A 20,684-nucleotide genomic window follows, 5' to 3' on the forward strand; every position below is an offset into this window, starting at 1 on the left:
TCCCCTCTGTCATCAGTTGTCTGAACGATCCATGAACACGTGAACAATACCTTGCTAATATTACTCTTTTTGCACTACTTATTTAATTTTTGTAAATGACAGGACTGTGCAAAAGTCTTAGACAAATATATATAGCTCAGGTGCCTAAGACTCTGTACAGTACTGTAGTAATTGTATGAATTGCATTGTACTGCTGCTGTAAAAAAAAACAAAATTTCATGATATATGTGAGTGATGATAAACCTGATTCTGATATGGGTCTCTATAGCGGACTGAGAATAGGAAGGGGGCAGGGAGAGGAGAATCGTGGTTGGGAAAAGGGAAAGAGAGAGGGGAGGGAGTGGGAAGCAATAGAGAGACATACTATAATGATCAATAAACCAACTGTTTGGAATCAAATAGCCTTGCTTGGTGTCTCAGGGCTGGGTGTGTCTGCACCCACGTCACCCCGTGTCACCCCCACCCCCCGGCACTTATTCTCTACCACTGCCCCACACCCCTCTCGCGGCATTCCTCCCTCTCCATTCCCAACATCCTTTGCTCCCACCAAATTTACATACTTGCTCTCCACTTCACATTGACAAATACAGTACTGTTCAAGTCTTAGGCACCCTAGCTCATATACCATGCCTTCAGCTGCAAAGCCATAAAATGCCAACTTCTCTCCCCACTCTCTGCCTCTACGTCTTTCTGAAGTTCCTTAAAACCCAGATTTCCTGCGCCGATATCTCCATGTCAATATTTTTTTTTGATTATGCTCCTTGGAATAGTCTCTCTTATTAAGAATACTACATAAATGGAAACTGTTAGTGTTGTCAATTTAAAAAAATACATTAGTACTTCAAAACGTTATAAACACACTCCACAGCTTTTTTTAATATCAGGGCCTCAGATTCTCATGCTATCCCATGAGTTGCAGAAACATTTCCCGAGAAATGTAATTATGTTCTGTAAATAATGGATTTATTTATTTGGAGTTGTCAGTCCAAAAATATTATAGTTTCCATCTGGCTGTCAGAATTTAAAATGGGCGTTTTCCTAATCTTGATATGTCTGTGGCTTTCTTAAATTTCCAGTCCAGCAGCTGAGCTGAAGTCAGTCTCTCTTCACACTGACCTTGAATTCCATCCAGATAATTTCCTAATAAGACTACTTTTCTCATGAATCTTCAGTGACCATCACGGGCGGTGCCAGTAACATGATCACCAGTACGCAAAGGCTTAGAGGAAATGAAACAATCCCAAAACTTGTTAACTATGTGTGGTCTTGGGATCTCAGCTTTTGTCAGTTTGTCACCTACCAAGGATCTGACAACCTGGCTCCACTAACCCACAGTTGCATTTCTTTGCAAGGTCCTGGCCTCTATTTCATGGAAAAAAGACAGAAACTGTTGAAAATACTCAGCAGGTCTGACGGCATCAATGGAAAGTGAATAGCTAACATTTCATCAGAACTGAGAAAGGAAAACAAAGTGAAGATCATATAAAGTGCAGAAGCTGGAAATCAATATTTTTGCTCCCTTTTTGCACTACTTATTTAAAATTTTATATATGCAGTGGATTCCCATTAATTGGGACACATCAGGACCAATATATGTTGGTCCAATAAAGCAGCTGCCCCAATTAGCCAAAGTTTCATGGAAATAGTTAAAAAGGTATAAAAAAGACAAACTGCTGTTTAACAAAGTAACAAACTATGTATTTAAATGAAATACAGAACAAATTAGAACACTACCAATACTACTATAGTACTATAAAACTGTGCATTAGTTCCTAATAGTTATCGATGGAGGAATTCATCCAGTGTACGCTGCCATGTTCTTTTGATTTACTGTAAGTGAATAAGATTAGTGCGGACGCCTAGTGCAGATAATGGACTGTCTTCATACATTGCTTTCAACAATTGCATCCTCCATATCTTCATTTTCATTGTAACTTTCAAGACGATTGTTGATACCTTCAACTTCTTCATAGTCCCTAACTTGTTGAAGTAGTAAAATCATTTCATTTTTGCCTCTAGCTGTTTCTAGCATCTCCAAGCCTCAATGCTTGAAACCACAGTGAGCAAAACAGTTCTGAATTTTCATACTGCTTATTTCTCGCCAACTATCAGTGACAAAAATCACTGCGTTTTGAACACATGCAGCTGATGCTGTTTTAAAAAACTCTTCGCTCTTAGCATGTTGTAGTGTCTTAACAGCCACACAAGTACATGCAACTGCCGCTAATTAGAAACTGTTCAGCAACAGTCTCCTGACAAAAATTAACTGGCATAGTGTCCCAAATAAATTAAGGGAATTGATGCACCATCAATAACTCTCGGAGACGGGAGGTGAACAATAGGCTTTTATTAGCAGCAAAACGGAGCACAGCATCTCGGAGACTGAGGGGGGAGCAGTGCCTCCAATCGCCTTTATACAGGGGTCTGTGGGAGGAGCCACAGGAGCAGTCAGCAGAGGGGTGTGTCCAGACAAGTATACATAGTTTACCACAGGAATCCCAGCTATTTTCTTGATAGTTTTTGTTGTACAAGACCATAAGACATAGGAGCAGAATTAGGCCATTCAGCCCATCAAGTCTGTTCCACCATTCCACCATGGCTGATCCCAGATCCCACTCAACCCCATACACCTGCCTTCTCACCTTATCTTTTGAAGCCCTGATCGATCAGGAGCTATGAACTTCTGCCTTAAATATGCCCATGGACTTGGCCTCCACCGCTGTCTGTGGTAGAGCATTCCATAGATTCACTACTCTCTCTGGCTAAAAAAAATTCTCCTCACCTTTGTTCTAAAGGGTCGCCGCTCAATTTGGAGGCTGTGCCCTCTAGTTCTGGATAACAACAACAAAGGAAACATCCTCTCCCAATCCACCTCGTAGGTTTCAGTGAGATCCCCATGCATTCTTCAAAATTCCAGTGAATACAGGCCCAAAACTGCCACTTCATTCCCAGAATCATCCTCGTGAACCTCCTCTCGACTGTCTCCAATGACAACATACAACATATCCTTTCTGAGATATGGGGCCCAAAACAGAGTTGAGGTATACAGAGCAAACACGAGGAAATCTGCAGATGCTGGAAATTCAAACAACAACACACAAAATGCTGGTGGAACACAGCAGGCCAGGCAGCATCTATAAGGAGAAGCACTGTCGATGTTTCGGGCCGAGACCCTTCGTCAGGACTAGCCTGCTGTGTTCTACCAGCATTTTGTGTGTGTTGAGGTATACAGATATGAGTTACATGGAAACATAGAAACTTTACAGCACAATACAGGCCCTTCGGAACATGTCCCTACCTTAGAGATTACTAGGTTTAACCATAGCCCTCTATTTTTCTAAGCTCCATGTACCTATCCAAAGTTTCTTAAAAGACCCTATCGTATCCGTCTCCACCACCGTTGCCAGCAGCCCATTCCACGCACTCACCACTCTCTGAGTAAAAAACTTACCCCTGACATCTCCTCTGTGCCTACTCCCCAGCACCTTAAACCTGTGTCCTCTTGTGGCAACCATTTCAGCCCTGGGAAAAAGCCTCTGACCATCCACACGATCAATGCCTCTCAACATCTTATACACCTCTATCAGGTCACCTCTCATCCTCCATCGCTCCAAATTCAGTGGGGCAGGAACAAGCTGACACAATGGGTCAACCAGGACAAGCAGGTTTGTGGATCTAGGGAAGGAGGTAGAAACAGGAGGTGTGGGGTGTGGGAACTATCAGGTTGGTGGCAGTGGATGGGAGATCCCCAGATCTAATAATGTCAGGGATGGTGGGAGAGACAATGGCCTGGTGCTCCTTACTGGGATCCTTTTCGAGGTGTAAATAAGAGGAGGTGTCTGAGAGTTCTCACTGAGCCTCAACAAGGTAGAGATAATTATAACAGACTACTACAGCACCTACCTTAATTGTGGGTTTGATGGTGATGTTAGGATTGGTGTAGAGGAGTGGAGAGCGGAGCATTCAGAAGGGGTGAGGTTAGAATTGGAGAGAGGAGTGTTGAAGTCGAGACGGTTGATGTGCCATCAGCAGTTGGCAAGGAAAAGGTCCAGAGCAGGCAGAAGACCAGGACGGGGTGTCTAGGAAAAGGAGGAGGGTTGAAGACAGGACTGCCGAAGGGGTTCAGCCCAAAACGTCGACTGTACTTTTTTCCATAGATGCTGCCTGGCCTGCTGATTTCCTCTAGCATTTTGTGTGTGTCGCTTGGGTTTCCAGCATCTGCAAATTCTCTCTCATTGAAGCTTGTTTATATTTCAATGTGTATTGCCCGCCACAAAAGTGGAGAGAGAGAGAGAGAGACACACACACACACATACACCCCCCCACCCCAGTTCATTGAAGTGTTTGAATCAAGAAGTTTCAATATTAATCATCTCCTTGTTTTCTTAGTTTAAAGAGGATCCAAAGGAAATAGATGGTGTTCTGACTGCATTAGGAAGATCTGGAAACTTTTCTGCTCATCTACTAACTGTGAACATTTTGTCTCAAGATGACAATATAGGAGCAGAATTGGGCCATTCAGCCCATCGAGTCTACTCCAATTTATTATCTTCTCAACCCCATTCTCCTGCCTTCCCCTCATAACCTTTGATATCTTAACTAATCAAGGTAAGCCAATAAGACATAGGAGCAGAATTAGACTATTTGGCCCATTGAGTCTGATAAACACAAACTGGAATTCTCATAACACACTCAAAATGCTGGAGGAACTATGCAAACCAGGCAGCGTCTATGAAGGGGAATAAAGAGCTGGCGCTTCAGACTGAAACCCTTCATCAGGATATCAGGACTGGAAAGGAAGGGGGAAGAAGTTGGAATAAGAAGGTGGGGGAAGGGGAAGGCTTACAAGCTGGCAGGTGGTAGGTAACACCAGTTCAGAAGGGGAATGCTGGGTGGGTGGAGGAGGAAAATGAAGTAAGAAGCTGGGAGAGGATAGGTGGAAGACATAAAGAGCTGAAAAAGTAATCTAATAGAAGTGGTCAATGGACCATGGAAAAAAGGGCAAGAGGGAAACCAGATACAGGTGATGGGCAGATGTGGAGAATAGAATGGGGAAAGAAGGGAAATGGAATGGGAGATGGAAAGAGAGAGGAGGCAGCTTTATTGTATCCAGTGCAGCCTCCTCTACATCGATGATTGCAGATTGCAGATCTGCAGGTTCGAGGATGCTTTGTTGGGCATCTTCACTTTCTGCCACAAAAGGTAAGCCCTCTCAGTGGCCATCCATTTCAATTGGTCTTTGATTATGCTGGCTACTTTACCAAGGCAGCTAGAAATGTAGACAGAGTTCACAGAGGGGAGGCTGGTTTTCCTGATGTGCTGTGTCCACAATTCACTGCAGTTTCTTCTGAGCCAGATTGAGTGGATAGCCAGAGACTTTTTCCATGGTGGAAATGGCTAATACGAGGGGACTTAATTTTAAGGTGATTGGAGGGAAGTATGAAGGGAATGCCAGAGGTAGTTTTTTTTAACACAGAGTGTTGGGTGCATGGAACATGCTGCCAGGGGTGGTGGTAGAGGCAGATACATTAGGGACATTTAAAAGACTCTAAGATAGACACGTGGATGAAAGAAAAATGGAGGTCTATGTGGGAGGGAAGGGTTAGATTAATCTAAGAGCAGGTTAAAATGTTGGAACAATATTGTGGGCTGAAGGGCCTGTAGTGTGCTGTACTGTTCTAATGTTGTACATCCTGAAGTTTCTGGCAGTCTAGGGTAGAGCAAATGCTGTACCAAATTGTGATGCATCTTGATAGGATGCTTTCTATGGTGCATCAATAAAAATTGGTGAGGGTCAAAGGAACCCCGGCTTGTGTGATTACTGCTCCAGGTTTGGGACTTCAGTTTCAAAAACAGAAGTGAAATGATCCAAATGGTGTTGGAGGAATTTTCATCAGCAGTAAGACTCCAAACTTCTCTTCAGTGAGTCAAAACAGCAGTGGCGATACTGCTGCCAAAGCATAGTTTCATTCTGGTTGTGAAACAACATTTTCAGATTTCAAAGGCAAACTGTAATGCAAATCACAGCTAATAAACCAGAAATTTAAAAAATGTGTTGACACCTGAAAATGGAATTTAGGCTGACATGCCAATTGATTTTGTATTTATACAATGTTAAATAAAAAATATCCTGCACTATCCAGACATCGACCTTTTCAGAAACATTTGAACAGAAGTTTCATCCGGCCTTCCATCCCATTTAACCCTCAGTTAATTAAAGTCCTGAATGGCTGCCAGTTAGATAGAGTTTCCAATTCTGTGAAATGAACATTTGTGTGATAGTAAACAGACTGTGGCAGAAAAATCTTGTTAAGTAAATCTCTGAACCGCATTCAGCAGTACGCTCCAAAAACCTTTACCTAATTAGGCCTCTGCTTGAACTTTAAAGCCTATTATCACATCCCACAGGAATGAGATGGAGGTGTTAAATACTCTAGTTTAAGGACACAGCACTGGTTTTTTTTATCACTGACATAGATCCTGAAACTTGTTCATTGCAGCAGTAGTACATTGCAATACATAAAATATACTATAAATTACAATAAGAAATATATATAAAATATGTAGTGCAAAATGAGAGCAAAATAGTATTTGTGTGGTCATGAACCATTCAGAAATCTGATAGCAAAGGGGTTCTTTGTTCCTAAAATGTTCAATGTATGTCTTCAGGCTCCTGTACCTCCTCCCATTTGTAATAATCAGAAGAGGGCGTGTCCTGAGTGGTGGGGGTCTTTAATGATGACTGCCACCTTTTGAAGATGTCCTGGATGCTGGGGAAGTGAGAGCCCATGCTGGAGCTGGCTGAGTTTACAGAGTTCTGCAGCTTTTTCTGATCCTGTGTGTTGGCTCCACCATACCAGACAATGATGCAACCAGTCAGAATGCTCCCTGCACAGTACATTTGTAGAAATTTGCTAGAGTCTTCTCTAAGGCAAATTCTGGTGCTTGACATTAAGTGTCTAGGTAACCTGCCATCAAATTTCTCCTCAGTGTTCTCTTCTAACTTATTTGGTGACAAACCCACTCAGATTGTTGTGGATTGTGGTTGTACTTTGGAATCCCAGTTTCACTTCGGGAATGCTGTGTTGTTGGAGATGCCGGCAAAGTTCAGAGGTTGAAGCAAGAGGTTAAAGTCCAGGGAGCTGCGTGACTGGAAGACGAAGCTCCTGGGTCAGTGTGTTTGGAGGCTGGAGGGCTGCGAGTGTTAGAGCCCAGAGCCAAAATGTAAGCGGCCTGGCCTGTCTTTGTGAGGGGACGGTAGGAAACGGGCTTGTTTTGCTGCTCTGTTGTTGCTTGTATTGTTCTGCTGAACCTGCTGAACGTGCTGAGCATGCTACGATGACACCAGAATGTATGGCCACACTTGCGGGCTGCCACCAAAACATCCTTAGCTTGTATTGGTTGTTAATGCCAATGACACAATTTCACTGTATGTTTCAGTTTACATGTGATTTTGATCTCTTTGACCTTATTTATCTACCTGCACTGCCCTCTCTCTGTAATTATAACACTAGATTTTGCATTTTTTCCCACTTTATACTACACTGATGTACTTTTGTTGGGAATGATCTATACAGTTAGCATGAAAAACGTTTTCCCACTGTATTGTGACAATAAACCAATTACCATTTACCCTCAGAAATTTGACAGCAATTGGATCCAGCTGCTTAAACCGTCCTCTACAATTTTCCGTGTCCAACGTTGACTACTTCATAAGTAAATAACTGGCTGTAAAATGTTCTAAATATGTAAATTCTGACATGAAAATCCAATCTTATTAATAGCCCTACAACTTATCGACTCCTCTGAGGGACAGCAGGTCCAACTGGACAGGACTCATTCAATCAATCAGAGATATTTTCAAAGAAAAAGCCTCAGTTCACATTTTCGTGTACTTTCTGAATCCTCTGCAGAGCCACACATTTCAGCCAAACAATAAAGCAACTTCATACAGTTAAAACCAAAAATAAAATTGGCATGAATATGTATTAATTGTTCCTCTTCGATATTAATATACACATTCTGAAAATGCATATACCCGATAAAATATCTTGTACTGAAATAATAGATTAGCTGGGTGTAGTTGAGATTGTTGATGTTTCAGGCAATTACTTCACTCCTTTTAATTCTGGCAGGCAAAAAAAAGCTCCTAAACATTTAAAACTGTTAATCTATAGTTGATTTGCAAGAAGCACAAAAAGGATCCCAAGATGAAATTGTAACTGAAATGGTAGGTAGTGCACGTGATCTCATAGGTTTCTGGCTCAAAGGTAAGCCCTAGTCCAGGGACAGGACTAAAAGAAACCCAAGCGACTTTCTCTCTGAGAGTAAGTTACAGTGCCAGAGGTGCCATCCTTTAAATAAATCCTTTGTTCAAAGATGATTTAGAAACACTTGGGCCATCAGAATGTGCATCAGCTAAAAACAAATACCAGCCTCTCTTCCAGCTGGATATAAGATATCTCCAAGTGCTATTTCAAGAAAGAGAAAGGTACCATCTCTGATGCTAAGAAATAAGGACCAGACACTGGCCACTCAGTGCCTCAAATGTGCTTTCTCCATTCAATAATATGGTTTATCTAAGCATTGTGTCAACATTCCATTCTCACCTGTAGCAACACACACCCACCATTCTCTGTGTAAAGATCTTACCTCTGACACCCCCCCCCCCATACTAACTGTAAAGGTAGGACCTTAACAATCAGAAACTAGGGGACAAAGAAATGGTAGAAAAATTGATCAACTACTTTGGGCTAGTTTTCAGAGGAGGGCACAAAGAACCTCAGAATCAGAATCAGGTTTAATCTCACTGTTGCTTATGATGTGAAATTGTTGGTTGGTGGCACCATACAGTGCAAAAAGATATAAAGTTACCATAAATTACAAAATAAATAAATAGTGCAACAATTTTAATTATCTGCAGAGGGGGGAAATGAAGGAAATTAATATTAGTCAAGGAATTGTGGTGGGAAAACTGATGGAAGTTTAGGCTGACAAATGTTCTGGGTCAGAGTGATTAGATTAGACGACACAGGTTTAAGGCAAGGGGTAGGAGGGGATCTGTACCCTTTTTCACCCAGTGACTGAAATTTAGAAAATCCTGACAGGATTGGACAGAATAAATGCAGGAGAACTGATTGCAGCCAAGCCCAGAACAATTGGTCACAGCCTTGGGATATTGGGTAGGATATTTAAAAACGAGGTGAGAAATGCTTCCACTGTGGGGCTATTGCTGTGTAGAATTTGACTGCTCACAGGGGCTCAGGGGCTGATGGGCTCACAGAGTGCATCACTGGATACATCAACTTCTGTGTGGACTCCAATGTTCCGGCAAGAACTGTCCTTTGTTATTCAAATAACAAGCCATGGGTAACAAAGGACATTAAGGACATCCTGAATGCTAAAAAGAGGGTGTTTAGAGATGGAAATAGGGAGGAACTGAGGACAATACAGAGGGACCTGAAAGCCAAGATCAGGGAGGCTAAAGACAGGTATAGGAGGAAGCTTGAGTGGAAACTCCAGCAGAACAACATGAGAGGTCTGGAGTGGGATGAGAACCATCACTGGGTTCCAGCAAACTAGCAACAGAGGAGCTGAAGGCAGTGTGGACAGGGCCAATGAACTTAACCTGTTCTTCAACAGATTTGACACTGTGGCCCCTGCCCATCCCCCACATGATTCATCTGTTGTCGGCCCCCAACCAACACATACTCCACTCTCCCCTCCTACCCCTCCTCACAGCCCCCCACCCTGCTCTCATGACTACACCCCTTTCCCACCTGAAACCACCACGGTGGGCTTCACAGCTGAACAGGTGAGAAGACAGCTGAAACGTCTCCACCCAAGCAAGGCTGCAGCCCCAGATGGTGTCAGTCCCAGGGTGCTCAAAGCCCGTGCCCCCCAGCTATGTGGAGTACTTCACCATGTCTTCAACCTGAGCCTGAGTCTCCAGAGGGTTCCTGTGCTGTGGAAGACGTCCTGCCTCATCCCTGTACCGAAGACGCCGCGCCCTAGTGGCTCCAATGACTACAGACCGGCACTGACCTCCACATCATGAAGACCTTGGAGAGACTTGTTCTAGAGCAGCTCCGGCCTATGGTTAGGCCACACTTAGATCCCCTCCAGTTCACCTACCAGCCCTGACTAGGAGTTGAGGATGCCATCGTCTACCTGCTGAACTGTGTCTACGCCCACCTGGACAAGCCGGCGAGCACTGTGAGGGTCATGTTTTTTGACTTCTCCAGTGCGTTCAACACCATCTGCCCTGCTCTGCTGGGTGAGAAACTGACAGTGATGCAGGTGGATGCTTCCCTGGTGTCATGGATTATTGATTACTTGACTGGCAGACCACAGTACGTGTACTTGCAACACTGTGTGTCAGACAGAGTGGTCAGCAGCACTGGGGCTCCACAGGGGACTGTCCTGTCTCCCTTTCTCTTCACCATCTACACCTCAGACTTCAACTACTGCACAGAGTCTTGCCATCTTCAGAAGTTTTCTGATGACTCTGCCATAGTTGGATGCATCAGCAAGGGAGATGAGGCTGAGTACAGGGCTACGGTGGAAAACTTTGTCACATGGTGCGAGCAGAATCATCTGCAGCTTAATGTGAAAAAGACTAAGGAAATGGTGGTGGACCTGAGGAGGGCTAAGGCACCGGTGACCCCCGTTTCCATCCAAGGGGTCAGTGTGGACATAGTGGAGGATTACAAATACCTGGGGATACGAATGGACAATAAATTGGACTGGTCAAAGAACATTGAGGCTGTCTACAAGAAGGGTCAGAGCCATCTCGATTTCCTGAGGAGACTGAGCTCCTTTAACATCTGCCAGACGATGCTGAGGATGTTCTACGAGTCTGTGGTGGCCAGTGCTATCATGTTTGCTGTTGTGTGCTGGGGCAGCAGGCTGAGGGTAGCAGACACCAACAGAATCAACAAACTCATTTGTAAGGCCAGTGATGTTGTGGGGGTGGAACTGGACTCTCTGACGGCTGTCCAAGTTGCATGCCATCTTGGACAATGACTCCCATCCACTCCATAATGTACTGGTTAGGCACAGGAGTACATTCAGCCAGAGACTCATTCCATCTTGGGTTGTAACCAAGATGGTAACCATCGAGATGTAACACTGAGCATCATAGGAAGTCATTCCTACCCGTGGCCATCAAACTTTACAACTCCTCCCTCTGAGTGTCAGACATCCTGAGCCAATAGGCTGGTCCTGGACTTATTTCCATTTGGCATAATTTACTTATTATTATTTAATGATTTATGGTTTTATATTGCTATATTGTCTACACTATTCTTGGTTGGTGCGACTGTAACGAAACCCAATTTCCCTCTGGATCAATAAAGTATGTCTGTCTGTCTATTGCTGTGTACAATTTGACTGCTGCCTTCACTACATTTCAAATGTGCTTAACCATTGCAGAGCACTGTGAGTCATCCTCATGATCACTATCCCTTCTTCCAGTGTTCCAGAATGTTTTTTTTAAACTCAAAGGACCAATTCAGGAATCATTGCATGTGTCAATCGGATCCAAACAACTGGACAAGTTTCTGAATGAATTATTACAGCTGAGAAGTTGAGGCAGACAATGAATGGAGCAGTGACAGGGGAGATGTAGGGAATGAGAGAAACTATCATCAAAGTGGAAGACAGACTAGCAGAAAGGTTCCAGGCACTTTAGAATAGGATATAAATGGGGCACAGGACAGGAGTGTTTTTGAACTAACAAGCAAACATGTCAAAATACAGCTATTAGAAATTTAACAGAAGGGATTCTGTAATTCTTGAAAAGGTGTTACAAATGGGAAAACATTTGCTTTTCTACTCTTTGTCCCAATATTCCAGATGAATTGACATTCATGGAGTGGAAGAATTACAACATAGTAATAACTGACAAGGTAATAGTTAAGACTTGGTCACACACAATGTTCACCTGTGGCAATCACCATACTTAGTAACCATGAACAAATATCAAAAATAACATACATCACTCCATCCCTTTCTTTTCCTAAACATTTCACTCTGTATTCCCTCATAAGTTAAGTTCAAATACATAGCCAAACAAAACAGTGTGGCTCTGGGACCAAGGTACAAAACACAGTACATACGGTCACACACAGCACATAGAGTTACGATCCAGCGCATACAGTCACAAATTAACACTAGCACAAGTTCCTGAGTGGCATGGTCTGAAGATTGAAAGTGTGAGGTACATGTTTCTGTAAGACGGTGTAATGTTACTGACACGATCATAATAAAACAAGCAGTCTGATAGATATGTGAAACAGCAGCAATACAAGATGAAACGTGACCAGTGCAGGATGTGAGTGTGTCTGTGGGTTGGAGGAGATGAGAGGATAAAGACAATACTGTACCTGACAGCAACGCCTTGCACATTGATCCCTGTCCTTGTTACATGACAGCATTTCATGTTGCCATTCATTCCACGCACCAACTTTGCCTCAATAACGCACTCTGTGGCTTCACTGCTCAATCTGCCCAAGGATAATCCTCAAGCGTTCCTTCTCTTTACACCCAAAGTATTAATATCCAGCATTTTTGTTACGTTCAAGCGCTAAGGGTCCAACGAAGGTTGGCAAGAATGATTCCAGGAATGAAGGAGTTAATGTATGAGGAGTGTTTGATGGCTCTGGGCCTGTAGTCACGGAATTCAGAAGAATGAGAGGAGCTGGCATTGGAATCTTTGGAATACTGAAAGGCCTGAATAGAGTGGATGTGCAGAGGAAGTTTCCTATCATGGGGGAGTCTAGGACCAGAGGGCACAACCTCAGAAAGGTGGTATGTACTTCTAGAACAGAGATGAGGAGGAATTTCTTTTGCTAGAGGGTGGTGAGTCTGTTGGATTCATTGTCACAGATGTCTGCAAAGGCCAGGTCATTGTGTCTTTAAGGAGGAGGTTGATAATTTCTTGATTAATCTGTGTGTCAAAGGTTACCGGGAGAAGGCAGGAGAATGGGGTTGAGAAGGATAATAAATCAGCCATGATGGAATGGTGGAGCAGACTCAATGGTCTGAATGGCCTAATTTTGTTCCTATATCTTATGGTCTTACTATCCTCATTCCAATCTTCTTTTTCTCTGAAGAAATGAAAGTGGGTGGTGAGACTCAATAGTTTAGGTGACCTGCTGCTGCTCTCAGTCAATGCTCAGCACATCCAGCAGTTTCTTTTAATCCTGTTTCTCCTCAATGTTCTTCCATTGTTTGTTTTTTAAAAATTTGTTCAGAGATACAGCAAGTTAACAGGCCCTTCCAGCCTAATGAGCCCACACTACCCATTATAGCCATGAGACCAATTAACCTGCTTCCCCGTACGTCTTTGGACTGTGGGAGGAAACAGAAGCACCCGTTAGAAACTCACGAGGTCATGGAGAGAACATACAGAATCCCTGATCGCTGGGCCTGTAGAGCATCGCACTAGCCGCTAAGCTACTGTGCATAACTAATGCCCCAGATCTGCCGTCCACCAATCTAAGCCCAAGAAACAAATCAATAATCTTTTGTTTCATCACTAATCTCTCTCCACGAATGCCACTTGACTTCTTGTACATTTCCAGCAGCTGCAGGATTTTGCTTTATTATTCCATGTCGATGTACATTCTCCTGCCGTCAACTACCAAAGCCTTTCTCACAACTCACACTCCCTCTCCTGTGCTTGCCGAATATAAACAGGTCAGTGTTTTTACAGGCCTGAATGAATCAACTACAGATGGCTTGATGATACATTAGGTAGCACGGCTGTCTCACAGACACAATGCATGCATTTAATCCCCACTTGGGTGCCACCTCTGTGTGGAGTTTCCATGTTGTCCCCGTGATCGCACGGGTTTCTTTCTGAATGCTCCTGCTTTCTCCACCATTCCAAAGACGTGCACATTGGAAAGTTAACTGGATGCTGTAAAATTACCCCAAGTGGACAGATGAATGTTAGAATTTGGGGGAGCTGATGGCAATGTGAGGAGAACAGTAACTGGGGGAATAGAGTTGCTCTGATGAGCCAGCATTGACTTGATGGGCCACTACGTTATAAACACGAGATTCTGTGAATGCTGGAAATCTGGAGCAACACATACAAAATGCTGAAGGAAATCAGCAGGTTGGGCAGCATCAATGAAGAAGAATAAATCGTTGATGTTTCGGGTCAAGACCCTTTACCGTTGAGCACATCTACAAGAAACGCTGTTGCAGGAAAGCAGCATCCATCATCAGGGACCCCCACCACCCACGACATGCTCTCTTCTCACTGTTAACATCAGGAAGAAGGTACAGGAACCTCAGGATACACATCACCAGGTTCAGGAACAGTTATTTCCCCTCAACCATCAGGGCCTTGAACCAGAGGGGATTATTTCACTCACCTTGTCCCATCACTGAACTGTTCCCACAACCTATGGCCTCACTTTCAAGGACTCTTCATCTTATGTTCTCGATATTTATTGCTTATTTATTTACTATCTATCTATCTATTTATTTATTCATCTATTTATTATTAATATTATTTCATATTAATATTATTTCACTAATTATTGTTTCATAATTATATTATTCCTTTTTGTATTTGCACAGTTTGTTGTCTTTTGCACACTGGTCACTCACTCTGTTGGTGTGGTTTTTCATTGATTCTATTATGGTTATTGGATTTATTAAGGATGCTCACAAAAAATGAATCTCTGGCTTGTATATGGTGACATACTGTATATGTACTTTGATAATAAATTTACTGTGAAGTTTGAAATTCATCAGGACTGGAGAGGAAGAGGGTAGAGCCAAAATAAGAAGACGAGGAGATGGGAAGGAATACAGGCTGGCAAGTGGTAGATGAGACCAGGTGAGTGACTGGCGGTAGGGGAGGATGAAGTTAGAAGTTGAGAGGTGATAGGTGGAAAAACTAAAGGGCTAAAGAAGAAGGAATCTGATTGGAGAGTAGAGTGGACCATGGGAGAAAAGGAAGGAGGAGGGACACCAGAGGGAGGTGATGGGATTACCTCCCTCTTCCAACATGCACATCTTTGAGATATATATACTACGTCATAAGGGAGAAAAATGGCAATCATTTCCCCTTCTTAGTTTACCGTCCTCTTTGTCCTTTATTATAAAAAGTGTAGACACATAAACAAAATGTAGTTACAATTTGTCAGGGAGGGTAGAGATAAAAAAAATTGTAAGATCTTTAACTTGACATATACTAGAAGCAGACTCTAATTATGAATGGATAAACAGGTTGACCATTACCTCTGCCCCTCACACAGATGGGCACAGTTTAAACAAATAAAGGAACAGCATATTCAGTCTGTGAATCAGGTGATGGAAGCAAACTGCTCAAGGGAACCTGTTGCAAATGATCGTATGATCAATTTTTGCATCAACTACTAGGAACCACAAACCCAAGAAACAGTAATAGCTTATTCTATGTCAGCAATGGAATAACTGTGAACTACTCCTTGCACAATAAGGGACTTGCAGTGAAATGTGTTTTTATGACACTACTGCCTTGTTTTGCCTCACTGTCTTGTGTAACTTATGTTTTATGTTGTCTGAACTTATCAAACTTACAATGCTTCGCATCATCTTGTCACCACTGCTGAAGGTGACTGCCAGCATGGCAGCACACTCCTCAGCGTAGAATGGCATATGGCCTTCTTCATTCACTGCCCCTGCAAAGAGACAGAATCAAATCAGACTAGAGACAGAGCACTTCAGAAAACAATGCACAACCAAGTATTCCCTCTGCAAATTAAATCACAGCACCCAGGCTTTTCAAAAAGAAGCAATAAACATAAACACATTAATAAAATCACTTTACAGTACCAGTGATCGTGAATGGAGTTTAAGGAGTTTGTATGTTTTCCCTTTGACCATATGGTTTCCTCCAGGTGCTCCAGTTTCTTCCCACATTGCAAAGATGTATGGGTTTGGCTTAGTGAATTGTGGGTATGCTATGTTGTTTTCTATACTTTTCCTTCAAGTTCACAGTAAACATTTATTGCTTCGTCAATTGTCTCGGCCTGAAACGTTGACTGCTTGTTTCAACGGATGCTGTCCGACCTGCTGAGTTCCTCCAGTTTGTTTGTACGTGTTGATTTGACCACAACATCTGCAGTGTACTTTGTGTTTACCATTTATTGCTATCTCCTCTCTCCGAGGGTGGAAGAGACACTCCAAGCTAGTCTGAAACACAAAGGGATGAGGCTCCCTCTACCCAGCATTTTGTTAGCAAATGTGCAGTCACTGAAGAACAAAACTGAGGGCAAGATTGCTGTATTGAAGAGAAATGGGAAATTGTTGTGTACTGAGTTTTACGGAGACATGGCTTACTCAGTGTATGCCAGAATCGGCGATCGGACCTAAAGGCTTCTTGATACATAGGATGGACCGAATTGCTGATTCAGAAAAGGCAAAAGATGGTGGTGTGCGTTTCATGATAAACTCTCTGTGGTGCTCCGATGTGGTGGTTTTGTCTAACCTGTGTCCCTCAACCTTGAACACCTCATGATCAAATGCCAACTGTTCGATTTACCAAGAGAGTTCTCCTTTGTGACCCTGACCAGAGTTTACATATAACCAGCAGATGACTATAATCAAACAATTGAGATACTGCATGATGCAATTACCAAACAAGAAACAAACCATTCTGACACATTCCAAATCATAGTCAGTGATTTAAATCAGGCTTTTTAGCATCAGCATATAACCTGTAGCACCAGAGGTCCCAACACACTTGACCACTATTATACTAAGATAAGGAATGCCTACTTTTCCATGCCCGGACCACATTTTGGTAAATCAGATCACTTGGCTGTCCTTCTCCTATCTGCATACATGCAGAGGTTAAAGAGCAAGGCTACAGAGATTAGGACAACAAGTGGGGTACATGGCCAAGTACCAAAGACCTGTGCAGATCAAATGGCTGGAGTGTTCACTGAGATCTTTAACCTCTCGCTTTAGAAGTCTGAGGTACACACCTGCTTCAATTATACCGGTGCCTAAGAAGAACGTGGTAACCTATCTCAATGACTATCATCCAGTAGCACTTACATCCACAGTGATGAAGTGTTTTGCGAGGTTGGTGATGAAACATATCAACTCCTGCCTGAGAAGCGACTTGGATCTGCTCCAATTTGCCTACCGGAGCAACAGGTCCTCACAGATGCCATCCCATTTGACTCTACACTCAACTCTGGAACATCTGGATAGCAAAGGTACATACAAAAGGATGCTCCTTATCAACCACAGCTCAGCATTCAATACCATCATCCCCTCAAAACTAATCAATAATCTCCAAAATCTTGACTTCAGTATCTCCTTGTGCAATAGGATCCTTGATTTCCTCACTAGTAGACCACAGTCATTTTGGATTGGCAAAAACATCTCCACGATCTCCATCAGCATAGGTTCACCACAAGGCTGTGTGTTTAGCTCCCTGCTCTACTCACTTTATACTTATGACTGTGTGGCTATGCACAGCTCCAATGCCATATTTAAGTTTGCTGATGACACCACTGTCATAGGCTGAATCAAACGTGGTGATGAATCAGCATATTGGAGGGAGATTGAAAATCTGGCAGGGTGGCACCATAACAATAACCTCTTACTCAATGTCAGCAAGAATGAGGAGCTGATCTTTGACTTCAGGAGGAAACCAGAGGTCCATGAGCTAGTCCTCATTGTGGGGTCAGAGGAAGCAAGGGTCAGTAACTTTAAATTCTTTCGTATTAACATTTCAGAGGATCTGTCTTAGGCCTAGCATACAAGCACAATTATGAAGAAAGCACGACAGTGTCTCTACTTCCTTAGAAGTTTGCGAAGATTCAACATGACATCTAAAATTTTGACAAACTTATATAGATGTGTAGTGGAGAGTATATTGTGTTACAGCCTGTTATGGAAACAACAATACCCTTGAATAGAAAACCCTCCAAAAAGTAGTGGATACGGCCCAGTTCATCACAGATAGAGCCCTCTCCACCACTGAGCACATCTACAAATAGCGCTTTCATAGGAAAGCAACAATCATCAGGGACCCCCACCACAAGGTTCAGGAACAGTTATTAAGACCTGTGTGGATGAGTGTGTGCCTTCAAGAACATATTGAACATACCTACATCAAAGGCCTGTTTGAACCAGGAGATTCATTGTCTGCTGAGGGCTAGATCATTCAAGACTGGTGATCCAGTACTAAACAGGAAGTCCAGGTACAATCTCTGGAAGGCTATTTCAAGGGCAATAAAACATTTCCATTGAGGGTAGAGATGGAATCAGATGCACATCAGCTCTGGCAGGGTTTGCAGGCCATTACTTCCTACAAAGTGAAACCTAACATCACGAATGGCTGTGATGCTTCACTCCCAGATGAGCTCAAACCTTTCATGCATGCTTTCAAAGGGAAACTAAAACTACACTTGTGCAAATCCCTAGAGCACCTGGTGACCCTGTGATCTCTGTCTTAAAGGCTGACATCAGAACATCTTTCAAAAAATGAACCCTCATAAGGTGCCAGGCTCTGGGTATACCTGGGGAGGGGGGTAGCCTTGAAACCTGTGCCAACTAACTGGCGGGAGTGTTCAAGGACTCAACCATCAGGGTCTCAAATCAGAGGGGTTAACTTCAGTCAACTTTACTTGCCCCATCACAATCCTGTGCTTAATATATCAATGCAGTTACAAAGAAGGCACAGTAGCGGCTATATTTCATTAGGAGTTTGAGGAGATTTGGTATGTCACCAAAGACACTTGCAAATTTCTACAGATGTATCGTGGAGAGCAGTATGAAGCTCTGAGCTGAGGAGACTGCATGAAACTCTATCTATTTAGAACAGTCAGTGGGGTGGTGTTTGGAGACCATATTTCAATCTCAATCTCAAGGCAGGGTCAGAAGATTCCACTATTGGGACAAAAGGCACAAGCGACTTTAATATCCTTTGCAAATCATTTACTGAAACAAAAGTATTCAGCATACAGCTTCCCCTGATCATTCTGTAAAATAAAACTGCCATCATCACAAGAGGTTCTGCAGATGCTGGAAATCCAGAGTAACACATACAAAATGCTGGAGGAACTCAGCAGGTCAGGCAGCATCTATGGAGGTGAATAAACATTTGATGTTTTGGGCTGAGACCCTTGATAAGGACTGAAAAGGAACAGAAGAGATGGACAGTATAAAAAGGTTGGGGAGGAGTGAAGCAAGAGCTGGCAAGTGATAAGCAGATGCAGGTGAGGGGCATGACAGGCCAGTGAGGGAAGTGGAGACTGTTATAGAGTCCTAATAAAGGGTCTCAGCCTGAAACATCAACTGTTTATTTCCCTACATATACAGTATGCTGTCTGACTTGCTGAGTTCCTCCAGCATTTTGTGTATGCAGTTGTCACCTTACAGCCTGGAATCAGTATAAAAACATTTGGGGGACCCACTTTGCTTGAATCATACACAACTCTTCATTGAATCATCAGAATACCATTGGCAGATGTCACCATGAATACTTCAGCAAATACTACCCCCCTCAACCTTGAACTGATTGTGTGATTCACCCAGTATGAATCCTTGAATAGCTACATACCGATGGTAACGGTGTAGATGGAGTTTGCGTAACCATCATAGTTACAGTTGTCCTCATACTGCCCTCCATTGCCACTAGCCACCACGAAAATACTTCCAAAGCCCTGGCGGCCTGCCATGACACCATGCTGTAATGCAGCCTAGATGAAGGAGTTAGAAATCAATCATTAGCATGGAAAATATTCTCACAGGTTAATGATGCCCTCGAGAAGTGTGATAAATATTCATAGAGAATGCCAATCAATTCTTTCTATGGTTATATATTTTCATAGCTCCTACTGAGGAACGTTCCAGGACAGACCAACATAACCAAAGTAAATGCATATAAAAAGTTTTACTAGGGATACAAGACCCTCACTGATGTGTGGCACTGGCAGCAATCCAGAAATTACTATCATGGAGGTCCTGCCTCTCAGCTTTCTACCTAGCTCTCTAAATTCACTCTTCAGGACCTTTTTGCTTTTCCTTCCTATCTCATTGGTACCAACATGTACCAAGACATCTGGCTGCTCTCCTTCCCTCTCCAAAATGCTATGGATGTGATCTCAAACATCCCTGACCCTGACATCTGGGAGGCAACATACCGTTCATGTCCACAGAATCTCCTGTCTGTTCCCCTCACTACTGAACCTCCTATCACTACTGCTTCCCTCTTCCCCCTCTTTCCCTTCTGAAGGTAATCAATATTTCAGGTTGTTGAGCAACTTTTCAAAGAGAAGGACAGTCTGCTCACCAACATTGTTGCTTGTGTAACAGATGGGGCAACATCAATGATAGAACACCACCATGGGGTTAATACTTCCCTGAAAAAAGCCATACCTAACATATTTACCATTCTCTGTGTAATTCACAGACACCATCTTGTCACAAAAACCTAAGTGATCAGCTGCACTGAACACCTCCCTCTGCAACTGGATCCTAGACTTCCTGACTGGGAGAACTCAATCAGTCCGGATCGGGAGCAGCATCTCCAACACCATCACACTGAGCACAGGGGCCCCCCAGGGCTGTGTGCTCAGTCCACTGCTGTTCACTCTGCTGACCCACGACTGTGCTGCAATACACAGCTCGAACCACATCATCAAGTTCACCGATGACATGAC

At 43.1% G+C, this 20,684-nt stretch overlaps 1 protein-coding gene across 7 annotated transcripts in view; it reads right to left on the reverse strand.

Annotated features, from left to right (window-relative positions):
- LOC140716953 (proprotein convertase subtilisin/kexin type 7-like) overlaps positions 1–20,684 on the reverse strand; it is a 287,410-nt gene that overhangs the window by 137,175 nt on the left and 129,551 nt on the right. For all 7 annotated transcript variants that reach the window (XM_073030136.1, XM_073030133.1, XM_073030137.1 and 4 more), the window contains 2 exons: positions 19,583–19,721; positions 15,583–15,683 (listed from right to left, as the gene is read on the reverse strand). In XM_073030136.1, coding sequence (XP_072886237.1) covers positions 15,583–15,683; positions 19,583–19,721 — 240 coding nt within the window. The remainder of the gene's footprint in view (positions 1–15,582; positions 15,684–19,582; positions 19,722–20,684) is intronic.

The sequence above is a fragment of the Hemitrygon akajei genome, chromosome 26 (assembly GCF_048418815.1).
Source record: "Hemitrygon akajei chromosome 26, sHemAka1.3, whole genome shotgun sequence".
NCBI lineage: Eukaryota > Metazoa > Chordata > Chondrichthyes > Myliobatiformes > Dasyatidae > Hemitrygon > Hemitrygon akajei.